The sequence below is a fragment of the Anolis carolinensis genome, chromosome 1 (genome assembly GCF_035594765.1).
Source record: "Anolis carolinensis isolate JA03-04 chromosome 1, rAnoCar3.1.pri, whole genome shotgun sequence".
NCBI lineage: Eukaryota > Metazoa > Chordata > Lepidosauria > Squamata > Dactyloidae > Anolis > Anolis carolinensis.
In genome coordinates this window covers 166,406,811-166,427,746 of record NC_085841.1, presented here as the reverse complement: position 1 = coordinate 166,427,746, position 20,936 = coordinate 166,406,811, and the positions used below count along the sequence as shown (strand labels likewise).

The window sequence follows — 20,936 nt, the reverse complement described above, 5'->3', positions numbered from 1 at the left end:
TCCTCATGGTACTTGCTTTTGTTCATGCTGGAAGGTTTTGGGAGCTGTAAGCTAAAATAGTAAATTGTCCAAGCTCTGGCTTTAGGTTCCTTAGTTCCAGTGAAAATTATCTAGCTATCCACTAGATTGTTATTGTTATGTGCCTGACATACAGCAACCCAAAAGCAAGCCTAGAACAGGATTTTCTTGGCAAGATTTCTTCAGAAGAGGTTTCCATGGCCAAGCAGCGATTCAAACCCTGGTATCCTGAAGTCTTAATCCAACACTCAAAACCACTTTATCACACTGTCTCTCATCTATTAGGTTTGAAATGAAAACCTACTCTTCTAATTTTAAAGTGGTGGAGACCACGTTGACTTTTTGATGCTGTTTCACTGCAACCCCCATCGGTCTTACTCAGCAAAGCAAGTCATGGAGGATGTTGGGAGTTTATATAAAAAAAAACACCACATGCTACTCACCTTTGTTCTAAAGAGTTTGAGCAATGGCTTTCTGCTTGGGAAGTGATGCAGTTGGGTCACCCAGTTTATGGTACTCCCCACTGTTGCAAATCCCTGCTCTTTCTGTTGTGGAGGGTGTCCCCAAAACTTTAGGAGCACCACAAATGTGTGTATTTTACATTTCAGCAAAAATGAGCTCTCTGGCTTTGGCAAATGGAAGCACTAGGGTTCATTTAATCAGTGGTGCACCGTAGCACAAGTGTTGCTGGCTCAGATGGTGGACTACATCAGGTTCTTTCCACACTAAGAGGAAATGGCAGGCCTCAGTGAACCTGATACACACCCCTACTAGGAGCAGTGGAGGAATTTAGTGAGTTTAAGCATCCACTGAGAAGGCACATGTAAAGGCCCACAGGTTATGCATCTCTGTGCTAAGAAACAGCAGCCACTGGATCCAGCCTTGTCCTGTTTCCCACTTCACTTAACCTAGGACAATCTAATGTGTTTGATCACTTCTTCTTTATTCACATTCATGTTGTGTTCTTTGTCCATAGGTTTGCTCATTGGTTCCGGCTGCGCTCTTTATCCTCTGGGCTGGGACAGTGAAGAAGTCCGGCAGACCTGTGGTAACCTTTCCGACCAGTTTGAATTGGGTAAGTGAGCAACTGGTGGAGAATGGCCTTTCAATATGACTGAAAATATTTTCAAAACACTGACCAAAAATGGAAAACCACTAAAGGTAACAAAGGATTTATGTAGCATTTTAAGTTCCTGGAAAGACTGTTCCAGGTAACTGATTTCACTTGAACATCCCGAGTGGGAAATGCCAAGTTATACAGACTGAGTCCAACTTTGCCAGGCTTAACCATTCATGCCATTAGGTTTTAAAAGGGAAGCAAGTTATATGCCTGCTTAACTCTCCCTTCTTGAAATTAGTGGGATTTAAAATGGGTTATTTTTTGTTGATAACTGAAAATCAAATCTCCCATATTAGCGTATATGACTGCTAATTCAGAATGATCATATAGTTTGCACAGTTAGCCCTCAACAATTGCTGTGGTTAGGGAAACAGGACTTCTATGAAAGTGAAAACCCACAAATAAATTGCTGCTGTTTTTTTGACTGAGAAAACACTTTTCTAGGAATTTCTGGGTCTTCGAGGACAATTCTGTAAACAACATCCACTGCTAGACTCTGAACATAGAATCACGCTGGAGGACTTAGAGAGCACATTTTAAATCAAAATCTGCAACTAATCAAATCTGCAAATGACAAAATCACAAACGTGGAGCGATGTCTGTATCTGATTACAAAAATGCACCTCTTGGTGATATTTCCCAGATTAATGTAGGGTTTCCCTAATAGATTCAGGGAATTTAATTTGGGGATTATTACAAGTTCTGTTTTTAAAGAGACTGTGTTTTTCCACAGACAAAAATATGCTGGAAGGAAGACATTTCTGATATGATCTTTTATTTTCCTGTGTCGTTTTCTTTCCCTGTAGGCACCTGTGAAATTGGCTGGGCTTATTACTGTACTGGAGGAGGAGCTGCTGCAGCAATGCTAATCTGCACTTGGCTGGCCTGTTTCTCGGGCAAGAAACAAAAGCAGTATCCTTACTGAGGCCAGAAAGACCTGAAACAAAATGATCGAGTTTAGGGAGAAGGAAGAAAAGGAGTGTGCAAACCTTTTTGAAAAGGCGCACAAGCTCTTCATTGTAGCCAGTTCAATACAAACCAGAGTCAAGGATTTTGGAGTTGATGTGTGACACTGTGAATAGCAGGGTTTTTCCGTATCTTAGGGGTATAAGCCACACGGAGCTTAAGCTCTTACTATACACTTCTTAGCATATTTTGGTCTCACAGAACAACAAGAAGTTTCCCCTGTCTGAGGAGAGAGAAAATGGCAGGGTTTTTAGCAGACCATGCATTCAAAGGGTTTTAAAAAGCTATACCATATTGAAGGTCAGGGATGTAGCCTTAAAAAGGATTGTTTGACATGTCTGCCAAGTTGAGAAAAAAGAGGGCATTTCTTAACAGTTCTGCTACTGTTAAAAGCGCTGGTTTCCCACAAACAATTGGCCTCTTAAGCTCACTGCTAGAGCTGCTGTTGTTTGTGGGTCCGTATGGAGAAAGCACCTATTTTCAGGCCTTAAAAGTATTAGCCTCTAGAGGCTCCCCCAACCACTTGAGTTGGCTCCCATTTGGAGTTCAGCCTAGTGAATTCAATATGAAAGAGGAAAATGTTCTCTTTCCACATGAGACTCCTGAAAGCACATCTGCCTATCTTTGCACAGACACTTTTCCTTCATACACATAGAAAAAAACAGTAGCCTCATGATTAAAACAAAACAAAAATACTGCCTCCAAAGTTCAACCAAGTCTGATGAGTCTGTCTGTCGGTGTAACACAGAGCAGTCTGGATAGCAGTTAACAGTGGAAGGCACTGTTACTCAGGCAAATGGCATTGGCTAACATAGTCTGTTCACCTTCATCTAAAATAAAAAAGCACAGAAATCCACTAGTCGCCCACTTCCTCACATTTATAAATGCCAGCTCAGTCCTTCACTTGCACATAGGGTCAAACATCATTTTGAGTGTAGCACAAGTACAACAAATCTCCCATTTTTGGCATGAAGGGCAATTCAAAGAGGGGTAGAAAAAGCGAGTGAGATAAAGTTCCAAACTGCACCCTCGCTTTTTAATTCCTAAATGCCCCATCATGCTAAAAAAGGGGTGCTAAATTTCCCTTCCAGATCACCTTCACATACAATATATAATCGTGATGTGGCCTAAGCTTTTCATACTTGACACCACAAACATACAACATAAGATTCTCTTACTCACAAGGTGCAAATATATGTGCCCTTTTCCTCCATATAGAGAAGCAATTCCCCTTTTTAACACCTGCACCATTCCTTCAGATTAACACTCATACATATGTACACGCGCATAGAAAACCTGCTCTTCCTAACCTCTAAGAATCATGTATGCACAGGCACACATTTTCCATTCCAATTTTGTACTCCTTCCATTCAGATTTATTTATTTTTCCCTTTTTATTTTCCATTCCCCCCTCTCCAAGCTATCCCTTTTCCCATTCGATCTTCAAAGGAGCAACACAGAGACAAGTGTTTCCCGGTTCTTATTTTTTTCTTTCACAGAGTGGCTTTAAGACGTTCACATGAAACAGAACAGTGGAAATGCATATGGACCACTTTCTTTATAACCCACTCTCTGTTGTGAGGGGCAAACAGGTGTGTTCTGCCTGCTGCAAGGCACGCATTCTTCTTTCCACAATACGGTCTTGTCTTTGTGCAAGACTCCCCACCCCCACCCCCAAAAAAGGAAACAAAAGGACATTATCATTTCTGTTTACTTGCTTATTCAGAGTGGTTCTGTTTGCAACCACTGTAACTCAATCATTCACTTCTTGTTTGAAATCAATTAACTCCTGTCGACTGATCCATCATCACTCCTTCATCTTAGAAACTCAGAAAAAAGTACTGTGGAACAAAGCAATTGCAATGAATACTCTGTGCACTTCTTACTTTCTTTGTTTGCTAATTATTTTATTTGAATTTCAGTATTATGCCATATTTTAAACAAAAAACCTAATGGACTAATGGGCCATTTTTCAGTATTTTATATAATCTGCGTACACGTGTTCTTGAATTTTATTAACGGCCTTTCAGACCTATATAAATTTTATTAACCTCAATGTTTTTGAGATTATTACAAAAAATGCAATATTTTACTCAGCGTATGTAGCCTTTTAGATAGAGTATTCCTATGAAGGGCAATGAAAGGACAAGTCTGTCCTATGAGAATTGTATGTTTGTGGCACAGTAGAGAAATATTACTTATGCAAGAGCAATGACATCTTCCAAGTTTTATTACTAATACTGCTAGGTAATTATTGTTGTATTGTGCTGTATTGTTATTTTAACATGCATCTTTGTAATGTAATTATAAAATATACTATTTTGTCTGTACTTTAGAATCTGTGTAAATAAATGTCTTATGGTAGTTGACCTGTATTTTAAATCTTCTCCCCCCCCCCCCCAATGCTTACAATGAGAGGGAAGGACCACTGGTCTTCAAATTGTTCAGTCTACAATTCCCACTAGCCCCACTGAACAAGTACTGGCAATTGTGGGATTTGTAGTCAAAAACTTCTGCGGTGGTTAGCATTCATTGCCAACATTGCGGTACTCCATTCGTCACTTTTTTCCAGGATGAAGAAGAAGCATTGGTAGCACTCTTTGAGTTTGTTCACTTAGCCAATTCCTTGCCTGTAGTCTCTGGAAGTAGAATAGAGTTGGAAGTTGAGCCCCCTTTGTGATCCAAGATGGTAGCTGGAGATGAAACTGACCCAGAAGGACTTTTGGCCTTTGCCCTCCTACAACAATAGGGTCACTATGGTATGTGTATATAGTTAATAGACGGGACCAAAGATTCCTTTTCCCCCCATGCAACACAGTTATATTTCTTCAATTTCACCAGACATAGGTGAAACTGATCAGTATGTTCCTGTATTTGAGCTACAGATACACTGTCACATACTTTAGGGGTAAATTTTAGACATGTCACTACAGTGACCTTTTGCAGTAAAAACAAAGATTCACAGCCATAAAGTTATCTCGCAGCAGAGAAGACTGTAGGTAATATTAATTTCCAATCCATATTTACATACCAGTTCACATCTGATGCATCCAAAACCATGTTAAAATCTAGAAAAATTGAATTTAAAACATTTTAAGATTGTGCAAAACATACCAAAGTGGAAATGTAAACAACACCCTTGTTGCAATTTGCAATAGTTGTAGCCTGCAGGTAGGGGCTGGTTAGCACAAATGTGGAATTTCCCTAACATTCTCCAAATTATCGGGAGGCAACAGTCCTAGAACAATATATACATGTGTATATATATCTTTAAAAATTATACCACTATGCAAATATCTCAATATTGTATAAAAGCATTAAGACACAGATCACTGATTGAGAAAGGAAGGCTTTCTGAAAGGACAGTAGGGAGAGGCAGTGTTTACTTGCCTCACAAGAAAATTCCAGAGTATTGGAACCATCCCTAAGGAAGTCATGCTTTATGGAAACTAATTTCTCTGGAATAGGATTTCATCAGATTATGTTTCCTGCTCCTAAAGGATATGATCTTTCCAGAAGCAATCATAATTCACACTGTGGAGCATGGTCTCAGAGCATGGAGCAAGGCTTACCAGTTTTTTTCCCATTCACAGAAATGGACCAGTAAGAGTACTTGGCTGGACATTAAATAAAATTTACAAATGTACAGAAAGTTCTGCTGCTGCCAAGACATTACTTTCAGATTAAATTTTGCAGTTATACTAAAGAAGTAGTCTGGAAGATTCATCTTTAGTGAGAAACATGTAAACAAATTATGTCCCTGAGATAGGTTTAGAAGATAAAATTAATGTGTACTTCAAGTCAATTCAAAGGTTCTCATCTAACTGAAGGCAACCTGATAGGAGAAAAGGAGTTCAGAACCTGCTTGTGAAGCTTTTAGTTTAGAGGCACATATCTCTGTACTTGCCGGGCTCCAATTTCTGCCACATATATTGCCCCAGTTTGTTTGTTGACATCAACAAGATGAGGCCTGACTTCTTTGGCTAGTTGAATAGTGTCTACTACAACACAATCCCCGATCAATCCAACTGGTGGGGCAGCCAAAATTGATATCTTGTCAATATTTAGATGGGCCACGATTATATACTTCCCGTCAGGAGTAAATCTATCAGGCAAAGGGGGAAAAAGACATAATAAATTAAAACATTCAATTACAATTTAGAGATCCCCTTGTACAAGCAGAATATCTGGAGGGTCACACAGGATGTTAGTGGTCACTTTCCATCCATTTATATCTGAAAGGCTGCTTGGGATGGGATGGGGGCTGTCTCTTGGATATCCCCAAGGGATGTGGAAGATTTTCTGAGGGCCCTTCCACACAGTCATATATCTCAGAATATCAAGGTAGAAAATCCCACAATATCTGCTTTGAACTGGGTTATCTGAGTCCATACTGCCATATACTCCAGTTCAAAGCAGATTTTGTGGGATTTTCTGCCTTGATATTCTGGGGTATAGGGCTGTGTGGAAGGACCCTGAGTCTCTGGAGGGGCACAGTTAGAGACAAAGGGAAACTGATATCCCTCCCAAAATGAATGGTTACAGCTTCAAGCCATATATGTTCTTTGATCACAAATCGTAGATTCCCATCATTATGGTTTTTGTTTGTGATGGGTTTTGTGTTTATTTAAACATGTTTAGCAACTTGCCAAATCTATCAGAATTAAGCCATACATAGGTAAGAACCCATATAAATATAATTTATTATCAGACATAACGAATACATTTGGTGAAAGAAAGAGAAAGGCCATGCCTATGTGCCTGATTCATTCATTTACAGAGTACAGTTACAGCACAGCATATACAGTGGGTCCTTGTTATCTACTGAGGTTTGCTTGTGCTGTAGCCACCCTCAAAATACAAAAACCCATGGATGCTCAAGTTCCGTTATATACAATAAGGTAGTAAAATTGTGTCCCTTAAATAAAATGGCAAAACCAAGGTTTCCTCTTGGGATTGTTTTTGAATATATCAAGCTGTGGATGATGGAATCTGTGGATATGGAGGCTCGACAATACTGACTGGAGTTTCTGACAGATTCAACTGCACTGAATTATGGTTAAATCTTTTTGGCCATGGACACAAATACAAATACGATAAAAAATACCAAATATAATGGATCCAAAAGAGACTTTCCTTCCCAAAAATAAGTTTTTCCATTTGCAGGAAGGCCTTTGACCCAGGGACGTACAGGCTGGTTCCCCTCCCTGCCCCTCAAGCCAGCTCCCATGCTGTAGGGGAGGCCTCTAAAATTCTTTGAGATGTTTAGGGAGCATGAAAGAAATCACAAATCCTATTTGCAGGTTTTGTGAGCACTTTCTAGAATGAAATTCCACTCACAACATTATCAGATCCAACTCAAATAGAATTCACTCATCAGACGCTAATTAAAAAGCCTAATTTTACAGTTCAGCATTTTGCATTTCATATCCCTTTTGAAATTAAAAGTATCACAGATGATGCTCTCTTGCATTCCATAACCACAAGTTATGAAAGCACAAAACATTGGTGGATAGACTAGATGGGTAGCCCTCACTTTGGAGCAAATACATTACTAATAAGAATAGCCAATAGCTAAATTGGTATATAGTACAAAAAGGCCTGGGCAGTTTAGTGAAAAACAGCAGCTTGGCATAAGAGGAGCTAGTACGTTCAAGCTGGGTGAGCTAGCTTGCATTAAGACTAAAATACTGAAGGGAGGACATGCTGCTTGCCATGACTTGTACTTGACCCCAAGTCAGGCTCTAATATACTTGATCTCAATCAGATGCTGACAAAGTGGAATTGCAATTGGTCTAAAAGGAAAAGAATAATGCAAAACTTCTAGAGCACACCAGAAAATAAGAAAAAGGAGGAACTGTGCTAAATAAGACAGAAATTTATAGGGGGTAACAGTGGGGTGCTATGGTTTTTTTGCTTCAAAGTTCTACAGAGTTGCTGACACAGACATTTATGCAAGCTCTGCTGATTCTACAAAACAAATACTGCACGTATTCTCCCCACCACCATCACCCAAAAAATCTGCACAAAAGTACAAATGTTTCATAGGGGGAGAGACTGAATCTTGCCCCAAAGAATAAAAGGATATAAAAACAGGAGTGGCAAAGGGGAAGTTAAGGAAGAGGAAAACAATAAAATAGAATTAGCTTTGATTGTGCTGAAATAAGCCATTTGAAGGACGAATCCCTGACCCTAAAGTTTCCAAAAGAGGTCTGTGGTACCAATGGAGTCTTATCTCAAGCAAAGTGGAAAAGCTCAGGCTTTGCTTCCACATTGAATAGAAGATGAGCCAGTTTTACTGAAACCAGCAGGTAAGATTTATCAGAACGATGTTAGTTATTATATCTTCAGATGTATTCAGGTAACTAGTGCCACATATCATGTAAACAGGCTGTAACTGAGGAACTGAAACTCTTCCTCAGGTACACGATTCACAAGGCAGCTTTTCAGACACTGTGACAGGTTCAGATAGTCAAAACGTCTCCCTTTCAAATTCGTACACACATCTTCAAGCAAAGATGCAGACAACATACCTGACAGAATAAGGTCCATCTTCTGTGAAGCAGCTACTCCAAGAGCCCAACCATTCCCCTGTGGTTTTATCAAAAACCTGGATCCGTTGGTTGACTCTGTCAGCTACCCATACCTAGTGCATAGAAAGAAATGGCCTTGAGCTGTTAAAAATAAGCCTTAAACAGAGAAATGATTTAAACTCATTTTTTACAAATTAAACAAAATCCCCTTCAACTGATCTTCATGTAAGGTATAATAACAAGCCAAATGGAGAGCAAAATGCTCTAACCCTGAAAAGGCTGGTATACCATCTTGCATCTCATTATAGAAGTCTGTGTAGGCAGGATTAATTCTTTCTGTTAATTAATGAGGAAGATGAATGAAAATTCAGCAATGGGGAAACATGAGGAATAACTGTTCACACATTTGTCAAATATGGGATCTGATGTCTGAAATGATGCTTCATTAATGGGTGTAATGTGGAGGGATGAGAATCGGAAGGTCTTCTGCTACCATTATACTACAAATGCAACGTGAGCAGAAGCATCTTACCCATTCATATGATTAAGCTCATATGGAGATAGTTACTGAGCTACAAACATACGAGTTACATCCAATTTCTATTTCCAAATGGTGCGGAGACAACAGGAAGTGCGAGGAAGCCTACCCCTAGGAAGAGAAATCTATTCCTGGAAAAGTTATCATTAGAAAAAGGTGTCTCCACTTTATCATTAATCCTTGCTTCCACAACAACCTAAAATTTGCAAAATCCAATTGTCACAGGAACAGAAAATGAGATGAAATCTTCTGAAAAGGGGAACAGACAGCAAAACAAACTTTACTGGTGTGTTAGCCTTTCCCTATGTTATCCAAAATTTAAAAACATGGCTGGAATGACACTTAAAAATGTATCTGTTTTGACTTACATACAAATGTAACTTAAGAACAAACCTACAGAAATGATCTTGTTCGTAACCAAGGGACTGGCTGTAGTATAAACGGGAAGTTGTGAGCCTATTTATATAGTCTTAGATGGCAATTCCTATCTTCTTTTTTTAACATCAGCAACCTTCTCTTCATAAGTCAGAGGCGGCATGAATGTTATGAGGCTGTTAAGTCTTCATTTAGGATGAAGATTTAACAGTTCCACACCCAGACATCTTGGCAACTCAGAAGATAGTACAGATTGGACTCTAAACACATTGCTTCCCTAACTCCTGTTTCAGCTACGATTACTGAAGTGGCCTTGCTATATGAGTAGCATTCAGTTGGGAGCAATGCCAGTTCACACAGATTGTGCTTCCCCAGGAACACAGTGTGTGAATGATCTCAGGAGTAGCCCCATATGCTCATGCACACAGAGCCTTCTGGATGCATTAGCCTTTAGATTCAAATTCTTGTGTGTGTGCACATGCATTCATCTAAAGCTGTGCTCTGTATTTTTCCATGGACTTCCATAAGCTCTTCATATTATAGAGTCTGACAAGGATACATAGCTCCTCCTGGTGTTGTAACTGTGCTGTTTTATTTGGGCGATTAAGGAGCTATTATTTCAGAACAAAAAAACCCCCACATCTCCTAATTAAAATGTTGGCTGCATTTGCAAGTCTGAAGTAAATAACAAGGACTTTGTTTTAAAACAAGAAAACAACCTCACTGCAAGTTCACCCAGGCCTAGCACAAACACACTGTTACTTCCTCTTTACCCTCTTCTGCTGCCTGTTACTCAGAATGACATCAAAAGGAGAAATAAAGGAAAATTCCATAGTAAATCACCAGGCATTTGCTTCAGTTCATTGACAAGTGCTTTGTTTCTAAAACCAAAGATAAAAGTGCCTCAGAAGTTCAGAGTGGATATGAATTATGCCAAGCTCATCCCTAACCCTTTCCACTTAGGACAAAACAATAAATGCATCTCTCCCGCATGGACTGAATGTATGCAACTGGATCAATTATTTCAGAACAGTATTAACTTGGCATTGTTAACTTATTGGTGCATTTAAAACTCTTTTTTGAAAAAAGAGAATGTAGCAAGAGAGTGGCTGACATTATGGGCATGACACGTCCTATATAAAATCCTGGGGGAAATTATATACTCACAGGACTACCCATAGTAGAGCAGCAGAAAAAAAGGCAGTGTATAGTGTGAAGGCACTGGAAACTATTTAAAGCAATGTTACAATAATCTGGATTACTGGACGGATTGTAGGAAAGCTCTGAAGAGCAACACTTCATTGAAAGATTTAAAACTGCTTCCAGACAGGCAGTGATAACCAATCCTTAGCCTGCTATTAAGCTATAAGAAGAATTTGCAATCATAATTTCATACTATTAAAAAGGGTCATATTTTCCCTCTATGACACTAGCCTCTCAATACACTAGTCACTGTGAAATCATTTATGTGTGCGGAAAAGAGGGTTCTCCAACTCATTTCAGTGATAATTTTAATCTAAGCAAATATTAGCTTTCACTTTTTTCTTTCTTTTTTTCTTTTTGCGGAGATGGGGTGGTTATCACTCTTTAAAACTCTGTTAGGGTGCATTTGTGGAGTTTGTTCCAAAAGGCAGCAAATCCATCTGAACAAGTTTTACAGGAACTGGGGAACAACATGTGGAGGAGATGCATTATTTACCTATAAGATGCGATTTCCCAAGCCCTGCATCAAAGTGATTTGACACATTTTGATCGTTTTGATCTGTACGTAATACTTTACTCCTAGCAAACAATATGCTGCCACCTTTATCTAATTATTCAATTTTGGAAGAATCTGGTAGCTTTTGGAAACAAACTCCACATCTACACTATAGAATTTCTGCAGCTAGACACCTTGGGAGTTGAGTCTGGGGAAGCACCAGCGCTCTTTGACAGAGAAGGCTAAAGACTGTGTAAACTACAACTACCATGATTCCTTAGCATTAAGCCATGGCAGCTACAGTGGTGTCAAAGTGCACCAATTCTATGGTATAGATGCAGCCTTAATTAGCAGTAAACTCTACACCAATTATATAAATATTATAGTACCACCATTAACTATTGTGCTAAAAAGCAGTAGGCAAAAAAAAAAAAGAATTGAAAAATTATAGTGCTGTAACTAAAAGATATATAGACCTATAGTAGTAGCACTGCATTGCTACAGAATCTGTAAATTGCATTTGGCACTAATTAAAGGATTGATTTATAATAATTAAAAATACAGGGGAAACAGAATGACAAAGATTGGATTATGATGCATGTCCTGAAAATAAGAGTGGTCAAACCATGGAAATTCCATGTTAAATACCCAGTGAAATAATTTGAACGTATATTTCAAGTCAATACTGTAAAACTGTGGTAAAATGACATTTTATAAAACTGCTTAAAAGGGTCATTTCTACTTTACCCGTCCAACAGAATCCAATGTTACACTGTGTGGAATCCTAAACTGTGTAATGGCAGAACCCTTCTCCCCATGCAGCCACAAAGTCTTTAAATCTGTGAGTAGAAAACAGTTGATCGTGCATCATTCATTTATAACCAAATAACAGAAGCAAAAGTACAGAATTGTATGTGCTATCTTAATTTTTATAGGAATTTCAAAACTGTTGCTTAGTCTAAGGTAAGTTCTGACCTGTTGGATTTTAAGTGGAAGAAAGCTTACTCTTCACTTCAAATCTCTGCTTTAAAGTTTAATGCTATATACATAATTTAAATATGGGTAGACCTCTCACTCTACTTCGCTATTAATTTTATTTCAGAGGTGTTACTGTGACACTCCATAATATTCCCTACAAGAATTTGAACAAGTCATGTATCATAAGGAAATACAGTGTTACAGTGTCTAGGCTACAGTTGCTTAAATGCACACCCAAGCAAAGTTACATTTACCCACAGAATATAATCTATTAATACATTCTGAGCATTGTTTGAATATATATTTATTTTTTTCCAGGAGAATTGTCTTCAAAATGTGGAGATTATGGTCTACAGTACATCTGGAATAGGTAAGGGAAAAATGTGGTCCACAGACTACATGTGATCCCAGGGATATTTTGTAGCCCCAAATGTTTTTGTTTTTTTTTTGGGGGGGGGTTGTTTATTTTTTAAAAAAACCCAAACATTTTGTTCCCAAATGGCTCAAAACAACTTCTAGGAAGTGAGGAGTGCATTTTTTTTCATGTTTAAAAACAACGAGAGGGTAAGTCTAATTGGTCAATGTGACCAAAGGCCGGCTGAGTTTTGTTAAACCAGTCAGAGCTGTACTGAATTAAAGCCCTTCTTTGCCTATGCAGGTTGGATATTACTTCAGAATATTGTAACCCTGGCCTAACTTTGTGCCAGTATATTAATAGTTTCCTGGGGCTTGGGGGGGGGGGTGGATTTGTCATAATTCAGTTCCTTCCTTGACTCACACAAAGTAGATTAGAATCAGGAAAAAACCTTTTTCACTAGCACAAAGCATCTTTTGCCTGCTGATGTCAAAGATCTGCTGTCAGGTCTTGTATGTTGGCAGAGCTGTTCTGCTAAGATTTGCTAGCAGAGGGCCAGAATGGCAACAGAGAAGAGATAGGCACTAGGCACTGAGTTAAAACAGATCAAGACATCTTCCAGCCCATAAAAATAGATAATTATCAAGTTAAGAGTGATGCAGTATTTTAAAAATATCTGACATCCCTGAGTTAATGTGTAGATTCAGCACTGATTAAGTGGGTCCAATATTAATTAAACTGGCCTTTTGGCACTTTTGGGTTGCCATGTACTATATGGAAGAAAAGCAAATACAGTACGAATATTGAAGCGATCAGACAACTAAATGAACAGATGATGCTTGCTGCTGATTGTGTCCAGCCAAAGCAGACACCTGAACATCACGACTGCAATCACGACCCTTTACAACCAAATGCATTACAAGCCAAAGGTATTTTGAAAGCTTCACACAGAGATCACTGGTGTTCACTTAGCTCACCTTGAGTCACTTTGAGCAAGCGGTTGTTCATCCCTCCATCCCCATCCACAATGTAGATGTCACCTGTTTCTTCAACAAAAATCTCTGCTGGCTGGTCAAACTGCAGGGGGTTTGTCCCAGAACCAGCTTTACCTGGTGTGCCCAGGACTTGAAGCAAATTTCCTGCAGGATCATACTGTTTAACTGTGTGTCCACATCCACCTACATGAAGAAGAGGTAGAGACTTTTTAGCAAAATTACATAATCTCTGGGACGAAAAAGTATGAATGAAACGTACTATTCTATCTCTCCCTCTCTCTGATGCATACACAGATTGAGAGCTATTGTCCAAATTAATCATTATTTTTTTCCATATTCAGGTTCTTGAATTTAGAACTGTTTTTTACAATATGCATGTTGTGAGGAGACAAAGGGAGTCAGTATTGTATAGGGGTTTGAATGTTGGATCAGGACATTGGCAGACCAGGGTTTGAATCGGCTTGGCCATGGAAACCTACTTGGTGCCTTTGGTCAAGTCACACTCTTCAGCCTCAGAGGAAGGCAATGGCAAATCCCTTCTGAGCAAATTCTGCCAATAAACAACAACATTGAATTGTATATTGATGTTATGTGAGAAGTGCACTGGCCTTAAACTAGACACTCAGTTGGCTAACTATTCCTGCAGCCACTAGAAGGAACTGAAGGAAATTAATGATGCGAAGAACAGCCTAACTGTCACTCCAGTTATTCTCTATATCTATTGTACCCATCTTTAGTTCCAAGAATTTCGGAGACGAGCTTCAGGCAAGGGAGAGGTGAAAACATCAAGGCTAGCTCTACACTATAAACTATAAGTCCCCATCAGGGAGATAGTGTAGGGTACAAATAAAGTTTATTATTATCACTATTATATTATTATTATTATTTGAAACACAACAAGATGATTCCACAGCAGACACTCTGCTGGTTGTTGTACTGGATCACACATCAGACACTTCCCAAGTGTCTAGGACTATGTGATGTATCGGCGAATAATGCGTGCAGATCCCAGTAGGGTGGCCTTCTGCAGCTGGCAGATGGTAATTTTGTCAGCGCTGAATGTGTTTAAGTGCAGGCCAAGGTCTTTAGGCACTGCACCCAGTGTGCCAATCACCACTGGGACCACTTTGACTGGCTTGTGCCAGAGTCTTTGCAATTCAATCTTTAAATCCTCATATTGTGTCAGCTTTTCCAGTTGTTTCTCTTCAATCCTGCTGGCACCTGGGATTGCAACATCGACAATCCATACTTTGTTTTTTAACATGATTGTGAGGTCAGGAGTATTGTGCTCCAAAACTCTGTCTGTATGAATTCAGAAGTCCCAGAGTAGCTTGACATTATTATTATTATTATTATTGACACAACAACATAGTATGACACAGCAAACAAGAAAGATATGCTGGATTTCTTATCACAAAATCACAAGTTGAACACTTCCCAAGCGTTTAGGACTGTGTGATGTATTTTCGGATGATGCGCGCAGATCCCAGTAGGGTGACCTTTTGCAGTTGGCAGATCATAATTTTGTCAATGTCTATTGTTTCCAAATACTGACTGAGATCTTTTGGCACTGCACCCAATGTGCCAATCACCACCGGGAACACCTGTACTGGTTTCTGCCAGAGCCTTTGAAGTTCATTCTTGAGGTCCTGATAGCGGCTGCGTTTTTCCTGTTGTTTTTCATCAATTCGACTGTCACCTGGTATGGCGACATCAATAATCCAAACCTTTTTCTTTTCCACAACTGTGATGTCTGGTGTGTTGTGTTCCAGAACTTTGTCAGTCTGGATTCGAAAGTCCCACAGTAACTTTGCGTGTTTATTTTCCTCCATTGTTGTTGTTGTTGTTGTTGTTGTTGTTGTTGTTGTTGTTGTTGTTATTATTATTATTATTATTATTATTATTATTATTATTATTATTATTTGAAACCACTTTAACTGCCATGGCTCAATGCTATCGAATCCTGGAATCTGTAGTTTGGAGAATTATGAGCATTATTTGAAAGCCAAAGGGAAAATTACAACTCCAATGATTTCACAGTTCTGAGCCATGGACATTAAGTGGTATAGATGCTCCCTCTCTCCTTCAAATAAGGTTGGTAATACACCGAATCCTGGGAAAGAGGGGTAATTGATCACATTTCTATAAATGTAGTTCATGGTAGAGGCCACTATCACGTCTAAGAGTAAGACTGCAAGGCAAGAGAGAGGCTGGATGGGAAGGATGTTGTGGAAACAGTTTTTAAGGCTTTTTCAGGATCCCAAATACTTGGCCAATTGTTGATGCTGCTTGGTCTCCTGAACTTTTCATGCCAATACCGATTTTTATGCAAATGCTTTTTTTTGTCCATTGTCTTTCAAGTCTGTGCATATTTGTGTGTACACATACAAATAAGTATTGAAGCCATCCTGAACACAATTTATGTTGCGGAAAGACAATGCTTGAAGCTTCACTTAAAAATATCAGAGAGAAACTGCTTTATCCCACTTTAACATAAAGTAAAAATATTTTAACATACCAGTGCCAACATCTGTGATCCAAATGGAACTTGCATTGGGAGTGTTCAGTGCAAACATGCCATGGGGCATTTCAATGGTGGTGTTCCATGCTTGTAAGAAAGAGCCTTCTTCGCCATACACCACAACCTTTGGCACATTATTATCACCTCTCTGAAGATATACAAACATAACGTTAAGAATTCCTCAAGCATTTTTCATTGTACTTCTTTATTGCAGGGATAGACAGAAGATGAGATTGTAATTTGTCAGCAGACATGTGGATGATCTGTAGCACAAAGATTTCTGTATGTCAAATTGTTTTGCAGCAGCAGAGGCAACAAAAAGCTATACCTATAGCACATCCCTCAATCATACTACTAAAATGAAAAGCTCCAAAATAACTAGTTCCTTTTCCAGGTAACACATTCCTTTTCAAAGTAACCCACTAGTTCTTGGTTCCAATAAACAAAGGCATAGCTAAGTTACATTATGTCTGCAGTTAAAGAGGAAAACGTCAATCTTTTGCTATGTAATAATAACTTTTTAAACTTACTTTTACAGTTATGTGTTGTGACTTCACAAAGGAATACCACATGTTTCAGTGCCACTCGCAATGTGCCATTTGCTGCTCCATTCAGATGTTTGGGTTTTTTTAAAGCACATACAAAATATTTTTGAGAAAAGGGGATGTTACCTTTAATAATTTTAAGTAATTGAAGGTGGTAATTTTAGAACTGTGAAGTAACTAATTATTTCTTAAATGTAATTTGTCATGTTCTGAAGAAATGAAGCAAGTCTGGCAAATGAGGAGTGGGGTTTATATTGTTCAGGTCTGGCACTGAAAATAAACTCCAGGGCTCATAATTATTTATTTTCTAAGTATATACCCCTTTTTTACACCAACATTTGGGTAGTAGGATTAAATTAACAAAACAAAAGCAGCAGTTTCTGCAGGTATAAAATGTGCAAACCAATATATTCACATACATCTTAGGAACTTGACCAAATCCTATTAAGTTCAATTTACAGATCACTACAATCCAGTTATACTAATCAACAGTTTTCTTCCATTGAATTATGCAAATACACAACGATCAAACAGTCTATGGACCAAAAGAAACACCTAAGGCTGGTTTTCACTGAAGAAAACCATGTATCTGATCAATGAAACAATAAAATAAATAACAGTCAGAGTTCTTTGGCTCACTTAAGTGTCTATCTGCCACTCTAGAAACATATTGGCAGAGACAGATGGGGAAAGCTCTAAAGTAAGCTGGCTTATAACCACAATTTCTTAAGGAGGAACAAACCAAGATGTGTAATTCAGTCATCAGGTTAACGTTGCTATTTACATGAAGAGGCAGGTGCACCATCTTCATCCAAAGCAAAAACAGGGAATTTTTCAATCTACACAATTATTCCATAGTTAAATCATGATTCCATTTAGCTGCCACGGCTTCTCCTAAGGAAATTTGGAATTTGTTATTTTTAGATTTTTCTACCAAAGAGCTTATCTAGTGTCTATCATAAAACAACAAATGCCAGGACTCTTCAGCATGGAGTTGGAGCAATTGAAGTGGAATCATAGTCATACAATTGTACTATGAATTCTAACTCATCATTCTGTGCAAAAGTAGTCACTGCCCACCTAACTGATGCAATTCTGCCTCAAAAAGCAGGGAGAGCCAGGTAATAAATTTATCATCATCATCATCTCTTCCTACTTCTGTCTGTTACTTGACATTCCATAAAAGTTTCATACTTGTCAAGAACTCCCATGCTGTGTTTTCTCTAATCTGAGGATGGAGAACATTAGTCCTTCCAAACATTTGGACTACAATTTCCACAACCCCTTGCTCTTGTTAAGTCTGAGTGGTACTGATGTGGGTGTGGTACTGGTCAAAACATCTGGTAGGCTAGAAATGTTCCATATCAGCCCTAAACAGCAATATATAGAGCAGTGCTATGCAACATTGTGGGTTCGTGCTGGTCCATGAGCAATCATGAATGGCCAGTCCCTGTTAAATTTCCAGATTAAAACATAAATAATTGTAGTCAATGGGCACAAATGTAGTGCCACTGAGAAAAAATCCCTCCTAGTCCTGCGCATCAGAGAGCTTAAGAAGTACTGTAACAGAACACTAAAACAAAGGAAACACAATGAGAATGAAGGAAGCCATGCAAATGTCTGATTCTTGCAAAGATGCCCCCTTCAACACAGCAAAACATTTCTCCAATGTGTAGTTTGAGGGAAAAAATGATGGGGAAATGTGAGTTGTTTCCAAAGTTGAAGACTGAGCCTCCAACCAAAGCTGAAAGCCTCCATCCAATATTCTGTTCAAGACTTACCAGACCAGTAGCAATCACATAGATCTTTTCTCACCTGTCCAATGTAAACTAATCCATGGATGTGGTCAACAGCAACGCAAAACGTTTGGCCTGTTAGTAGTTCTGGAAATTTAGGCCAGCTTACGTCAAGCTTGTAAATCGGCTTGTCACTTTTCCAGAAAGAGTAGATAGTCAACTGGTTGAGTATCTTAAAAATAAATGACAGAAACAATAGTGTAAAGTTGACCTTGGCTAGAGACCAAGTTTATTTTTTATTTACAGATTATTTTTACATCTCATAGTTCGTGAAAGGCAGCTTCCTTTAGCCTAGTACACTGTTAGCAGTGCATGCTTCCTGATCATTTAATGTAGTTCGAAGTTAGCCTCACATTGTGGCAGCCAGACAACAAACACATGAGAAAGTGTACTAAAGAAAGTCTTTAATGTGTATCAGTGCTCTGTGTAATCACCATTTGGACCTCAATTTTGTTCCAGGATTTCCTATGTAATCTTTTGCACAGTGAAATCACTTTGAAACTGCATTAAATGGTCAGTGTAGATGAAGCTGGAGAGACTGTCTTTTTGAAGAGCTTTGGAAAATATCAGAATTTAAAAACCATGTAAAGACCTATCTTTTCTGGCAGGCTTACCCAGTGTCTTTAAACATGCATTTTAAGTGTCCTTTGTTTGATTTCTGTTGTGTGTGTTTAAGTATGTATTTTGTAGAGATACGTTTTGCTGTGTAACTTTTATGAAGGTACATTTTAGTGTGTGTATTTGTAGAGTTTTTGTTGTGCTTTTGTATTTTAATTGTTTTATAAACTTCCTCGACCCATGAGGAGAGATGGGTAAGAAATAAATTTAGTATTATTATCATTATTATTATTATTAGGCAGTGTAGACGGGGCTAAGACAACAGTTTTGAAGGAGAATGGCACCAAGTTTAATAGGTGACAATCTCTAACTCACAGGCTTGTCGTAAGGATGGCTGTCACTGGGAAGTATGTCATCAGGATGACAGTGACCACCTCAGTGTTCTTGTGACGATGCCTGTTACCATGGCGACAATCTCTCCCTCACAAGGTTGTTGTGAGGATGGCTGTGACCCTAACATCTTTAACCATAGTGACAACCTAGGCTGGATCTATACTGCCCTGAATCCCAGGATATGATCCCAGATTATTTGTTTATCCCAGATGATCAGGTCATGTAGATTCATATAATCCAGTTTAAAGCAGATAATCTGGGATCATATTCTGGGATATAGCGCAGTTTGGAAGGAGCCCTATATTTCATAGGATTATTGTTAAAGGGGGGGGGGAATCAGGGAAGACAATGAGATGGGAAATCAAAGACGAAATTGGAAAAACTTTAATAAAAATGTTCAAATGTTCAAATATTAATATCATTTGTGGGTAGCTGTTAATTCTAACTATATTTGTTTATATTTAGCAGAACTTAAATAAATTAGAATAAAATCACATAATATTTTGAGAGATGCCTTGGCTTGAAGGGAGGGGGTTGAAATCAACTGTATTTTAATGTCTTTTATGTAATTTTATTTAAAGCATGAGCAAGGTTATTTTAGGCCCCTTCTACACTGCCATATAATCCAGGTTATCAAAGCAGACAATCACATTATCTGCTTTGAGCTGGATTATATGAGTCTACACTGTCATATAATCCAGTTCAAAGCAGATAATCTGGATTTTATATGGCAGTGTAGAAGAGGCCGTACTGTCTATTTTACTTTATATCAACTGGGAAGTTTTGTGAGGGAGTCTGTGGGGAGGGGCGATTTATTTTCGTGTCTATTTTACGTTAACTGGGAGGTTTTGAAGTTGTATCCTTTGAAAAGGTAATAAAAATTGTTTTAAAAAGGGGGGTTATGAGAACCGTCTGTCCAATTTGCTATACATCCACAAAATCCTGTAACGGGTGGTGGCCAGACAACTCCAGGAGTTCTTGGATGACGCTGATTTTCTAGACCCATTTCAATCTGGCTTCAGGCCACGACATGGTACGGAGACGGCTTTGGTCACCTTGGTGGATGATCTGTGCTGAGAACTAGATAAAAGGATTGTGACCTATTTGGTTTTCCTTAACCTCTGAGTAAAAAGGTGGCATTGGGGGAATCCTGCTTGACCCCATGGCCATTAAACTGTGGGGTCCCGCAGGGGTCATCACTTTCCCCGATATTATTTAACATCTACATGAAACTGCTGGGAGAGATGATCCAGAGTTTTGGAGTTCGGTATCAGCTATATGCAGATTATGCCCAACCCTACTATTCCTTTTCACCAGATAATGCCAAGGAAACTGTGCTGGGCCTGAACCAATACCTCAAGGCAGTAATGGGCTGGATGAGGGTAAACAAACTGAAACTGAATCCAGATAAGACAGAAGTACTAATGGTCTCATATAGGATGGATCCGGGAATAGGGTTACAACCAGAGCTGGATGGGACTACACTCCCCCTGAAAGCTCAGGTTTGCAGTTCGGGGGTGATTCTGGATTCCTCTTTAAACCTGGA

The 20,936-nt window shown here is 38.8% G+C and overlaps 2 protein-coding genes across 7 annotated transcripts in view; one reads left to right on the top strand and one right to left on the bottom strand.

Moving 5' to 3' along the window:
* The window catches only part of lhfpl6 (LHFPL tetraspan subfamily member 6), a 36,357-nt gene extending 31,886 nt beyond the window's left edge, over nucleotides 1–4,471 (top strand). The window contains exons 2-3 of the mRNA XM_003215264.4: nucleotides 995–1,093; nucleotides 1,945–4,471. Of these exons, the coding sequence (XP_003215312.2) occupies nucleotides 995–1,093; nucleotides 1,945–2,063 (218 nt within the window). The 3' untranslated portion in view covers nucleotides 2,064–4,471. The remainder of the gene's footprint in view (nucleotides 1–994; nucleotides 1,094–1,944) is intronic.
* Nucleotides 1–20,936, bottom strand: part of nhlrc3 (NHL repeat containing 3) — a 57,431-nt gene that overhangs the window by 34,759 nt on the left and 1,736 nt on the right. For 2 of the 6 annotated variants that reach the window (XM_016995924.2, XM_016995923.2), the window contains exons 2-6: nucleotides 18,459–18,611; nucleotides 16,096–16,246; nucleotides 13,560–13,760; nucleotides 11,997–12,088; nucleotides 8,638–8,750 (exon numbers count right to left, since the gene is read on the bottom strand). In XM_016995924.2, the coding sequence (XP_016851413.1) occupies nucleotides 8,638–8,750; nucleotides 11,997–12,088; nucleotides 13,560–13,760; nucleotides 16,096–16,246; nucleotides 18,459–18,611 (710 nt within the window). Of the gene's footprint in view, nucleotides 1–3,990; nucleotides 6,210–8,637; nucleotides 8,751–11,996; nucleotides 12,089–13,559; nucleotides 13,761–16,095; nucleotides 16,247–18,458; nucleotides 18,612–20,936 lie in introns of those variants that run through there. The other 4 variants (XM_062958213.1, XM_016995921.2, XM_062958210.1 and 1 more) reach the window with 4 other exon arrangements.